General features: G+C 55.0%; 1 protein-coding gene across 1 annotated transcript in view; it reads right to left on the bottom strand.

The window, feature by feature from the left end:
- CARD14 (caspase recruitment domain family member 14) overlaps positions 1 to 12187 on the bottom strand; it is a 41868-nt gene that overhangs the window by 15272 nt on the left and 14409 nt on the right. The window contains exons 5-10 of the mRNA XM_025361554.1: positions 11016 to 11341; positions 6335 to 6502; positions 5014 to 5133; positions 3981 to 4106; positions 3424 to 3573; positions 2229 to 2345 (exon numbers count right to left, since the gene is read on the bottom strand). Coding sequence (XP_025217339.1) covers positions 2229 to 2345; positions 3424 to 3573; positions 3981 to 4106; positions 5014 to 5133; positions 6335 to 6502; positions 11016 to 11341 — 1007 coding nt within the window. The remainder of the gene's footprint in view (positions 1 to 2228; positions 2346 to 3423; positions 3574 to 3980; positions 4107 to 5013; positions 5134 to 6334; positions 6503 to 11015; positions 11342 to 12187) is intronic.

The raw sequence follows: 12187 nt of genomic DNA, 5'->3' as shown, positions 1-12187 counted from the left end.
TGAATTGTAATAATTCCCTCATGTCAAGGGTGGGACCAGGTGGAGATAACTGAATCATGGGGTCCGGTTCTCCCATGTCGTTCTTGTGAGAGTGAGTTCTCACAAGATCTGATGGTTTTATAAAGGGCTTCCCCCTTTGCTGAGCACTCATTCTCTCTCCTGCCGCTCTGCAAAGAGGTGCCTTCTGCCGTGATTGTAAGTTTCCTGGGGCCTCTCCAGTCATGCTGAACTGTGAGTCAATTCAACTTCTTTCTTTATAAATTACCCAATCTCGGGTATGTCTTTACTATCAGCATGAGAACAAACTAATGTACAAAGCAACTGAGGCCCAGAGAGGCTGAGTTAGTGGCTAGGGAGGGCAGGCTGCATTCAGAATGCACACTGACGAATGTGACGTGCGAGGCACTGAGGTCACCAGGTGTGTGGGGTAGGTCTGAATCCAGCCCCTTCTTTCACTAATAAGTATTCCTGGAGCAGCTACTATGTGCCAGGTCCTTTGATGGTGTCAGATGTACAACTGAGGACAGGCACCATCCTTGGTGTGGGGGAACCAATGGGCACCCATGGACCAGTGAGGTGGAGTGAGGCATTCCAGGGCTGTGGGCAACATGGGCAGGGCAGGGAGGCCCGGGCGGACTCTTTGGAGAAAGTGGCACAGAGGAGTGAGGTGGAGTGTGTGTGTTGGGGGCACATTCCAGGCAGAGAGAGCAACAGAGCAGTGGCACACAGAGAGCCCAGGCTGTAGGAGGCAGTCCCCCTAGAGCGGCCAGATTAGAAAGCCGGGGCAGGAGCAGCGTGGCTGGAGGGGAGCTGATTGGTCAGTCGCCCACGAGGTCGGTGAATGAGGACGGTGTGTCCTGGTGAGCAGAGCTGCTGGGAGCCAGTTCTGAGCACCTGAGGTCCCTTCCCTTCCCTCCCCGACCCGACCCACCCCCAGGGAAGGGAAACATGGCTGGACTCTGTCCTGTGGGGAATGGGGGGCACGGGGGGCATTAAGGCAGATGCGAGAGTCAATTCAGCTGAGGGTTTGGACTGCTCTGGCCCAGGGAGTCCCAGCACCGACAGGGACATCTTCCCCTTGTGTGCACTCAGTGTTCTGGGGAAGATCCCGGCCTCCCCCGACTCTTTGAGTGGCCAGGGGGCAAGTGAGCCTGGGCCTGATGCTCTTGGGGTGCTGCTGGGATGGTCCAGGAAGGAAACACCAGGTCCACCCCAAGGCATGGCAAAGGGATGTCAGGCTCACCTGCTTCTCACCCTCCCTCCCTCCCAGCTCCCGGCATCCTGCGGCACTGGGGCTTTGACCCCGGCATCCTCATGCCACATGCCCACTGTGGTGGGACCACCTCTTTACTTTGCCAAAGGGTGAGGGCAGATGCCAGGGACCTGAGGCTCCAGAAACCACAGTGAGGCTGGCATCCTGGGAACTGTCTGTACCAGGTTGAATCGGGTCCCCTGGAAACTCATGTCCGGGGACCATCTGTGCCAGGTTGAATTGGGTCCCTTGGAAACTCATGTCTGGGAACTGTCTGTGCCAGGTTAAATCGGGTCGCTTGGAAACTCATGTCTGGGAACCGTCTGTACCAGGTTGAATCGGGTCCCCTGGAAATTCATGTCTGGGGACCGGCTGTACCAGGTTGAATCGGGTTCCCTGGAAACTCATGTCCACCCTGCAAATTGTGAAAGTGACGACCTTTGGGAACAGGATTTTCAGACAGGTACCCTGTCAGCACCTTGACTTTGGACTTCTGGCCTCCAGGACTGTGACAGAATCAACCTCTGATGTTTAAAAGTCTCGCAATAGGGCCAGGTGCAGTGGCTCATGCCTGTAATCTCAGCACTTTGGGAGGCTGAAGCTGGCAGATCATTTGAGGTCAGGAGTTCAAGACCAGCCTGGCCAATATGTTGAAACCCCATCTCTACTAAAAATACAAAAATTAGCTGGACATGGTGGCGGGCGTCTGTAATCCCAGCTACTTGGGTGGCTGAGGCAAGAGAATCGCTTGAACCTGGGAGGTGGTGGTTGCAGTGAGCCGAAATCACATCACTGCACTCCAGCCTGGGTGACAGAGCAGACTCTGTCTCAAAAAATGAAATAAACTCTCACAATCGCACCAACCTCTTCCCTGTGGGGACAGGGTGGAAGGAGGCCCACTTTTGTCCTGACAGAGGAGCCCCTGGGCTGGCCCAGAGGGTCAAAGCAGTGAGGGAGGTGGGAGGAGCGGCCGTACCTCCGTGGAGCTGACGAGGCTGCCATTGCTGTCGCCTCTGGGGCGGATGGCGTGCATCCGCACCAGCCGCTGCTTCTCCCGTGGACAGGGCTCCCTGGTCCTGGCTTCCTGCTTGAGCTGCCAAAGACAGGCCAAACAGGCTGGTTAATTCAGGAAAGGCTCCCGTTCGAGGCCCGGGGGGTTTCTATCAGGTCAGCACCACCCGTTCCACCCTCCCCAGCAGTTTCCTCTCGTCAGCTTCCAGAGAAAACAGTCATGTCCCTGTCCTCTGAGCCCGGGGCCCCAGCGTCACAGGATCACAGGCGCTGCCAATCAACAAGACTGAAAGAAACCAGTTGGACACACAGCATTTCATTTCTTTTAGAATATGTGTGATTTACCAGTTCTATGAATAATATATAACACACACACACACACACACACACACACAGAAAGTTGGAGGTAGGGAAGCAGAACCTGTTAGAGAAGAAAATAAAATCCACCCGTCATCTCACGCTCAGAATGAGCACAGCCTGCGCGCTGGCGCCTGCCTCAGGGTTTTTCTCTGCGTGCACACGTGTGTTTTCACCATCGATGTGGGACGTGGGACGCTGGCCGTGTAGGGGTGAGGCAGGAAGGGCCGGGTGGATTCTGCATGCGGAGGGAGGAGCTCCTGTGCTTCCCTGGGGGCTGGAGCTGGAGCTACCTGCCAGCCCAGAGCGGAGGCTTTCTAAGAATCCCGGCTGTCTGGGAACGTGCTCCCTCTGTTACATGCAGGTCTGTCTTTCCGCTCTCAGACGCTGGGCTTTTAAGCATTTCAGGAACACAGCATCTACACTGCAAATGGCTGCCTGTGGACAGCTTCCAACGCCACCTGCCACATCCATCACCACACTCGACAGGTTCCAGAACCTTCTGCTAAGCTCCCCGTTCTATGATACGGAAGCAGACTCTACTTGTCTACAGGGCACCTTCAAGGTTGCACAGCACCATTCACGTGTGGGAGCCGGTGTGTGGGTCAACACAGTGACACTGGGCCGTCTCGCGTGGGAGCCGGTGTGTCGGTCAACACAGTGACACTGGGCTGTCTCTGCAGGTGCAGCGTGTGGCCCAGCCTGGGACCCTGCCTGTCCTCCCGGTGCCTCCCTGGGCCACCCTGGGGCCCAGCTCTGTCCCCTGCCTGGCCTCCAGCTCAGGTCAGCCGGGGAGCACTCACCACACCCGGAGGCTCTGCCTGCAGCTGGCGGAGCTGTGTGCGCAGCTCACAGACCTGGTCCGTCAGCTCGAACACCTGCCTGCGGAGGGAGTCCTTCTCCACCAGGCTCTGTGAAATCTCTCTCTGAGCACTGTCCCTTGCGGAGTATGCCTGTGGGCCAAGACGGGAGTAAGGAGGCCAAGCCATCACCACGGGGGAGCCTCAGCTAGAGAAGGAGAGCCCTGTTTCTAGCCCATGCTCATCTGAATCCACTAAATGGCCCACGCTGAGTTGTGCAAACTTAGGATTCATTTCAATTCATGTTCACGTGTGCAGTTTCAACAAAACCCAATATTTGGGGTGCACTTTCTCAGGGTCATGTGCCAAGAATAAAAGCAAGAAGGACGATAGAGACGGCATGGGGGAGTGAGGAAACGTCATGTGGACCAAGGAAAGAGACCCTGAAATCTGGGACCAGCTGCCATCGAGGACAGGGAGCTATGAGACTGTCCCCGGAACCAGCCCTCACCTGGGGAAGCAAGCACTGGGTGGCGGGGTGGGCCTGGCCTCTTAGGTACCTGGTCTCGCTCCTTCTGCAGCTCGCACACCTGGGCCTGCAGCGCGTTCACCTTCTCCCTGTAGAGCTGGCAGGCCATCTTACTCTTCTGGAACTGCAGCAGGGTCTGTTCCTTCTCTTCCCAGTACTGGACAGAGTGGGACACATGGCCTGTGGAGCTCAGCAGCTCTGAGGGTCTGAGCTGAGGAGGGGGTCGGGGAGCCCAGGGGTGGAGGGAGGGAGGTAGTTCTAGGGATGAAATAAGGTCAATTCTCACTCGTCTCTCTCTTTTTTTTTTTTTTTTTTTTTGAGACGGAGACTTGCTGCAATGCCAAGGCTAGAGTGCAGCAGCACGATCTCAGCTCACTGCAACCTCTGCTTCCACGGTTCAAGCGATTCTCGTACCTCTGCCTCCCTAGTAGCTGGGATTACAGGCACACACCACCAGGCCCTCTACTAAAAAAAATACAGCTAATTTTTGTATTTTTAGTAGAGACAGGGTCTCACTATATTGGCCAGGCTGGTCTTGAACCCCTGGCCTCAAGTGATCTGCCTGCCTCGGCCTCCCAAAGTGCTGATTATACGTGTGGGCCACCGTGCCTGGCCTCACTCGTCTCTTAAGTGCTAGATTTCGAGGCACATCAAGACAGTTGCTTAGGCTGTTTATATCTGAATTAAAACAATGAGTGGATGTTACATGCATAGTTGTGTTTTGCTTTTTTAATGTCCCCCAAAAAAATTCCCCCTCCCTGTCCTCTTCTCTTCCACCGTCTCCTTTCCTCCCCGTTCCCTCCTCACCTAAGTCCCTGGCTCTCCCTGGGGCCCTGGGCCCTGAAATCCCCTGTGTTTGAATCACGCATCTGCCTGACCATGGTCTTAGCTGTGGGGTGTGAGTCGGAGCTCAGGGTGGCGCTGACAAAGCAGGTCGACCGTTTCGTTCAGCAAAATTATGTGAGCTCGGTGTGGATGAAGGAATCTGGCTTCCCCACGGACCTGTCCGCGCCCCCGAGACCAGCCCCAGGAGGGTCACAGGAGAGGAAGGGGTCACACGGCACCTGCTCTCGCTGCCTCTCAGCGGCCACGGCCCGCTCCCGCAGTGAGTGGATGCGCTCCACCAGCTCCTGTCGGCTCCCCCGCGCCTCGTCCAGGCTCTGCTCCAGAATGTCCTTCTCCGCCTGGGGCAGAGAGAGGTCATTTTGGGGTGCTGGCTTCCCCAGAGGCCTGCCCTAGGCAAGCAGAATCCCAAGGAGACGGCGGCAACTTCACGGTCAGGTGTGTGGACGGACGCAGTCTTACTGCTGTACACTGGGCGGGGAGAAGCCACGGAAGAGCCACCCACCACGCCTGGAAAACGTGCACATTCACGTCCAAGGAGAAAGGAACGCAGGAAGCTGGTGACCTCTCAGGACACCGATTCCTCCCTTTACCAGGTCAGCCTTCTCCTTCAGCAGATCTCCCGGCAGTTCCGCGGCGAGGGAGAAACCAGCAGACGGGTTGTTCCCTCTGACACTCACTTCCCAGGAAGCAGCTAATAAACAGGGACACAATCCAGGCTGCAGGAGGGCCGGTGCCCCAGGCCCAGTGAATGCTTGTGGAAGGAATATCTCAATAGTAATCTACTGAGAGGGGCGAGGAGGAGAAGCCGAGGGTCATTGCTCACTCACTGCTCTGCTTCAGAACCGCCCTCTCTCCCGTGCACATGAGGCCCAGAGGGCGGAATCTTTCCAGGCAGAAAGGTTTCTTTCTCCATCTTTAACACGAATCCCATGTTTTACAATTGGCCAAGTCCCCTCCAAAACACAGCGGCTGCAGTAAACCCACCGAGTGGGGCATTGTGATGCACCTCCAGCGGCTCTCGTTTTCATTTGTTTGAAACAGGGTCTCCCTCTGTCGCCCAGGCTGGAGTGCAGTGCCGTGATCTCAGCTCCCTGCAGCCTGAAACTATCAGGGTCAAGCGATCCTCCCATCTCAGCCTCCTGAGTAGCTGGGACCACAGGTGTGCACCACCACGCCCGGCTACTTCTTGTATTTTTTGTAGAGATGGAGTCTCGCCACGTGGCCCAGGCTGGTCTTGAACTCCTGAGCTCAAGCTATCCACCCATCTCGGCCTCCCAAGTGCTGGGATTACAGGAAAGAGCCACTGTGCCCAGTTCCAGCTTTTAATACTGGTTCCAGCAGCTTTTAATTGTGCCAATTTTGGGGTCTGGGGAACAGCAGGAAGGAAGGAGGTAAAGAGAAAGTGGGTGAGAAGAGTCACCGAATTTCACCTCCTGTCCTTCGCCTCCCCTTAATTAAACCATCTGCCAGAAACCCCACAGCCTGGGGCCAAGCCCCCAAGGCAGGAGGCTGCTCTCCGCCCGGGGGACCGGAACCTACCAGGCTGAAAGTCAGCGAGCGCAGTTTCTCATTCTCCTCCTTCAGGCGGTTCAGCTCCTCGTCCCCGGACTCCTGGTCGCTGGCCGTCCTCAGGGACTGCTCTTGCAGTTCCAGCTGGCAGGAGGAAACCACGTTGACTCGCTGCAGCGCCTGCCTCAGTAGATACAGCTGTGCAGGGGGGAGGCGACAGGAAGGGCGATGGAAACAGCTTCTCCCCTGACCAGGAGCAGGTGGATTTCTCACCCTTCCTCCTGACGATGCTTTTCACACTCAGGGGGCTTCCGGCCTTGAGACTGAAAAACCCACAAAAGGGTTCACCTAATGAATAGTCCCAAATATTCGTCTGGGGCTGGGAGGACAGAGGCCTTTCAGCTCTGTTGTGTAGATGAGGCACCATGGTTGAACTCCATGCAGGGTTAGGGTCCCAGGAATAGACCAAGAGGCCTTGATAACCAGCTCCTGGATCTCTACAGCTGAGCAGCCGGCAGTGATGGCCAGCATGCTCCCCGGCTTCCCTGCTTGTCCATATTCTTCTAAATACATCAATAAAGGGAATTTGGCGTCATGGGAATCAGTAAGAAGTGAGAGAGAGGAAAGCCAGGTCGGATGGGGTAGATGTGCCTGGGAACGTGGGACTGGGGCTATTCAGACAGTAAAGCCCCTGTGCTGATTTGCAATCTGTGTGCAGGGCCCTGGCCTTCCAGGACTGTCCCACCAGGTCCTGCTGGCCTCCTTCCTCTGGACAGCAGAAACTCGGAGCTTGAGCAACGGGTCCGGCCTCTTCCCATCCTGGGCGTGGCAGCCCTGGGGAGGCAGGACTTCTCCCATGAGGCAAGCCCGGGAAGTCTGTATGTCAGGGTGGGTGCTGGTGTTCACCCCTGGGCTGTGGCCAAGAAGGACCTTTCCACCTAGACTTCCCCTTCCCAACACCCACTCAGCACATTCTCAATTCGCAAGTACCCAGCTCCTGCAATGGTCCAGCTGGGCTGGGCACGTCACAGTCTACAGATTCCAAAAGTAAAATCAAGTCAGAGTTGGAAGGGAACAGGAAAACATGAGACTGAAAGTGAACCAGAACAAATGAACCGAATTCTATTTCCCACAGACGCCATAACCACAATGAAGAGAGAGACAGACAGACAAGGACAGAGAGAGCGAAGCTACAGTGACTCACAAACACGGTGTTTGATTACAAACCCTCAGCCTTGAGCAAGACTGGGTGGTGGTGGGGGGGGTGAATTACAAACAAATCCAGTGCTCATCTGAATGGGGTTGTTAATGGCAGTGGTATGGGCAGAGCGATTCTGAAGTGATGTGAGATGTACTGCAGGACTGAGCACGGCGGAATGTGCTGGTCACGCTGGGAGCAGGGTTCCCACTGGGGAAGGAACACACACATACGGAACGGGAGAAGGCAAGAAAAAGCCGTGGGGCATGGGTTGGAATTAGAGGTATGGGTGAGATGGGCCGGGCGCGGTGGCTCAAGCCTGTAATCCCAGCACTTTGGGAGGCCGAGACGGGCGGATCATGAGGTCAGGAGATCGAGACCATCCTGGCTAATACGGTGAAACCCCGTCTCTACTAAAAAATACAAAAAACTAGCCGGGCGAAGTGGCGGGTGCCTGTAGTCCCAGCTACTTGGGAGGCTGAGGCAGGAGAATGGCGTGAACCCGAGAGGAGGAGCTTGCAGTGAGCTGAGATCCGGCCACTGCACTCCAGCCTGGGTGACAGAGCAAGACTCCGTCTCAAAAAAAAACAAAAAAACAAAAAGAGGTATGGGTGAGAACACAAGATTTCTGAAGTATGCATGTGAACTGTATGTATACTTCCATGCATATGAGTATGTGAGTGTACACAGACAAGTATGTATGTGCGTATGTATATGTATATTTCCAAACGTGTATGTGTGTTTCCTAGCTCTGTTCCCTGAAAGGGCTGAGAAGCAGACACCCCAGTAGTGATGGGCACACCTACGCCCAGATCTTGTTCTCTAAAAGGAGACAGGAGTCCAGGCGCTGTGGCTCATGCCTGTAATCCCAGCACTTTGGGAGACTGAGGTGGGCAGATCGCCTGAGGTCAGGAGTGTGAGACCAGCCTGGCCAACATGGTGAAACCCCGTCTCTACTAAAAATACAAAAAATTAGCCAGGCGTGGTGCTGCTCGCCTATAATCCCAGCTGCTCAGGAGGCTGAGGCAGGAGAATTGATTGAACCCGGGAGACGGAGGTTGCAGTGGGCTGAGATGGCGCCACTGCACTCCAGCTTGGGTGGCAGAGCGAGACTCCGTCTCAAAAAAACAAACCAAAAAAAAAAAAAAGAAAAAAAAGGAAGTGGGGCCCTCAGAGAATGGGCTGAGCCTGGATTTGGGGTAGGCCGGATACAAGATGATCCTGTAATATCTTGTGAGGCCAGATAAGAAGTTGGTGCTCCAAAAACAAGGGACCTGTCTCAGGACCTGGAGCTGGTTGAGGGCTCCATGGGTCACATCTGGGTCCATTTGAGACCAGAATCATTAAGGACAGTGAGAGGTCAGACCCCTGCAGAGTAGGAACCCATGAACTGCGCCAAGAACAGAGTCAGCCACGGGAGAAGGGAAGGCAGAGGCCGTGGGCAGCAGCAAAGTGGGGCACTGGCATGGTCATTATTCACAACCGCCAGGGTAGAGACCAGCTCCCGCCAGAGTCCCCACAGCAACGTCCCAGGAAATGTCCCCCAGGAGCATGGCGCGTGCTGGTCTCAGCGCCCCACACCCGAGATGCTTATCAGTTGCAGGGAAGAAAAGAAAGAGCGATTCTGCAGTAGAGCAACTGGGCTGCACCTTGGCAAGTGGTGGAGGGTGACATCCCCTGTGAGGGGCAACAGGACCTCGAGAGCTCTCAGGGGATGCCCTGAGTCAGGCCAGCAGCCCCTGTGCAGGGTCCTGGCCAAAGAACATAACTTCTGTCTACACGTGGGAAACACAAGACAAACCCCCAAATGAGAGGCCATCTATCATCGAAGGGAAGGGGTGAGGGCTTTAAAGGGGGCCACCTCGTAATAGACAAAGAAAGGCTGTGGGCTGTTCCCTAACAAAGGCAAGGAGGATAAAGAGAGGAACGGCGGAATGCAGGGCCCGAGCCTGGGCTGGGGGGAAGGCTGTGAAGGGGTCACTGGGACAGATGATAAAACCGGAACGCAGAAGGATTGGATAAAAACAGGGTGTCCATACCAAAAAGACTGAAGTTGAGAACTGCACTGTGGCTATACAGGAGCATGTGCTTATTTTCAGGAAGCAGACATTGAAGGGTTTGGTGGGGGTAAAGGGCCATGAGAGAGTAAAGGTATAAATGATAAAGCAAGGGTAGGTGGGTATTCTTTGTACTGTTTTTATTTGTGTGATTTAAAAATATATATTTGAAATAATTTCTAAATGAGAAGTAACAAATTAAAAACAAACAACAAATGCCATGATTAAAGGCAAAGGGCTGGCTGGCGCAGGGGTTCACGCCTGTAATCCCAGCACTTTGGGAGGCCAAGGCGGGCAGATCACGAGGTCAGGAGATCGAGACCATCCTGGCTAACACAGTGAAAGCACGTCTCTGCTAAAAATACAAAAAACTAGCCGGGCGCGGTGGCGGGCACCTGTAGTCCCAGCTACTCGGGAGACTGAGGCAGGAGAATGGCATGAACCTGGGAGGCGGAGCTTGCAGTGGGCCGAGATTGCGCCACTGCACTCCAGCCTGGGTGATGAGCAAGACTCCATCTCAAAAAAAAATTAAAAAAATAAAAAAATTTAAAAAATTAAAAAAAAAAAAAAGGCAAAGTGCTGGCCAGCGCAGGGGCTCACACCTGTAATCCCAGCACTTTGGGAGGCCAGGGTGGGAGGAGCCCAAGAGTTCGAGATCAGCCTGGACAACATAGTGAGAGCCCCATCTCAAAAAAAAAATTTTTTTTAATTAGCTGGGTGGGTGGCACAGTTTGTAGTCCCAGCTACTCAGGAGGCTGGGGATGGGATCCCTTGAGCTGCAGAGTTTGAGGCTGTAGTGAGCTGGGACTGCACCACTGTACTCCGGCCTTGGTGACAGAGTGAGACACTGTCTCTAAAAAATTAAAAATAATAGTAATAAAAATAAAGGTAAAAAGAAAATGCCAAAATGACAAGGAGTGCACATCCTCCATATTTTGAGAAGCCTTTTACCCAACAGTCAGGTCATTAGCCCCAAAGAAAAATGAGTGAAACACACTGAGTTTCAGAGGCCTGAGTTGAGAACCCTCCTGCCCTCCCTGCCTGAGTCCAGGACCAGCTGAGAAGGACAAAGGAGGACAACAGAGACTGACTATCCTGTGTCACTGCTGCAGCTGGGCAGTGGGACGCAGGTGGCTCTACAAATATGGAGCCCAGAGTGTCCAGATCTGCCCAGGCGTTGGCAGGATGGGCAGTTCACAGACAAGCCGGCCAGGCCATGGGCAGCTACTGGACAAGGCACACCTCGCCGCCATGCAGGCTATACGGAGGGGCCTGGGTGGCCTCCTAGGGAGGGGAAGGATCAGCTTCCCAGAGGGGTCTCAGCCAAGGGTCTTGGGGCAGGGAAGCGTTAGACAAGGAAGAGGGGAAAGGAGTTCCAGGCAGGTGGACCAGCTAGTACAAAGGTGTGGGGGCAGACAGCAGCAGGGTCCCACTGGGGTGCAGGGTGTCCCCCTACCTCCTCCTGCAGGCTGCGGCAGCGTGAGGCGGCCAGCTCCTTCTCCTGCAGCGCGTTGCTGTAGTGCAGCGAGAGACTGAGCATCTCGTCCTTCAGCCTCAGCACCTCATGGAAGTGGGTGCTAACCTCACGCTTCATGCGGCTGTGGTCAGCCTCCAGCTGGTGCAGGCCCTCGGCACGGGTCTCGGCCAGGCCCAGGCGCTCCTGCAGCTGCTGGCACTGCCGCAGCAGCACCTCCTTCTGCCCCTTCTCCTGATTCAGCTCTTCTTGCAGGCTGCCGATGGCCCCAGCCAGGCACTCGGTCAGCTTGGATGTCTCCATGAGACCTGTGGGAAGATGGGCAGGTGGGCAAGTGAGCAGGTGGGAAGCTGAGCATGTGGGCAGATGGGCATGTGACAGGTGTGCAGGTGGGCCGGTGGGCCAACGCATTGCTCCCTTGCCCCCACAGCCTTGCCCAGACTCCCCAGCAGGCCCCCAACTTTAACCTGCTGGTCTCCCTAAAAGCTCCTGGTCCTCAAGCAGACTTGGTCCTTTGGTTGAATAAACAGCGTGACTCCCGATTTTGGCATGAGGGTTACCCACTCCGACCTTCCCCATGAGACCCCACTGTTCAGATTTAATGACCCTCCTTGGTAGCTGAGATGCGCTCAGTGCTAACTCATTTTAATGTTATCCCGAGAAAAAGATAAAACAAGAATACGAATCCATGTACTAGAACTCTAAAGAACATAAACACACACTGTGTGGGAATACGGGGAAAATGGTCTGTTCTCCACCGTTTTGGGTCATGTGAGTCCTGCTCCTTTCAATACATAAATCTTTCAACAGTTCCTCCAGGGAAGCCTAGAATTACTGCCTGAAGGAAAATGGTGAGGAGTGCACAGAAGGCTCTGCGGCCGTGTACCCTCTGTCGCCTCCTAGGAGCTGGGCCTGGGCTGTTCTGGCCCCTCCAGCAAAGCTGCAAGGTTAAAGGCGGACTCCAGGAGACACTCCCTTGCCCTTTGCTTGTGTCTCTCCAAGCAGATCTCCCTACCCCATCCCTCAGGGGTCTCCTCTTGGCGCTGGGTAATTAAGGACCAACCCTTCAGAGTCAAGGCGCAGGGGCTCCTTATCCTACCCACCCCCAATACAGGGAGGGGTTCCTCACCCTCAGAGTGCTGGGGCTGGGACAG

The sequence above is a fragment of the Theropithecus gelada genome, chromosome 16 (genome assembly GCF_003255815.1).
Source record: "Theropithecus gelada isolate Dixy chromosome 16, Tgel_1.0, whole genome shotgun sequence".
Taxonomy (NCBI): domain Eukaryota; kingdom Metazoa; phylum Chordata; class Mammalia; order Primates; family Cercopithecidae; genus Theropithecus; species Theropithecus gelada.
This window is presented reverse-complemented; position numbering and strand designations above follow the sequence as displayed.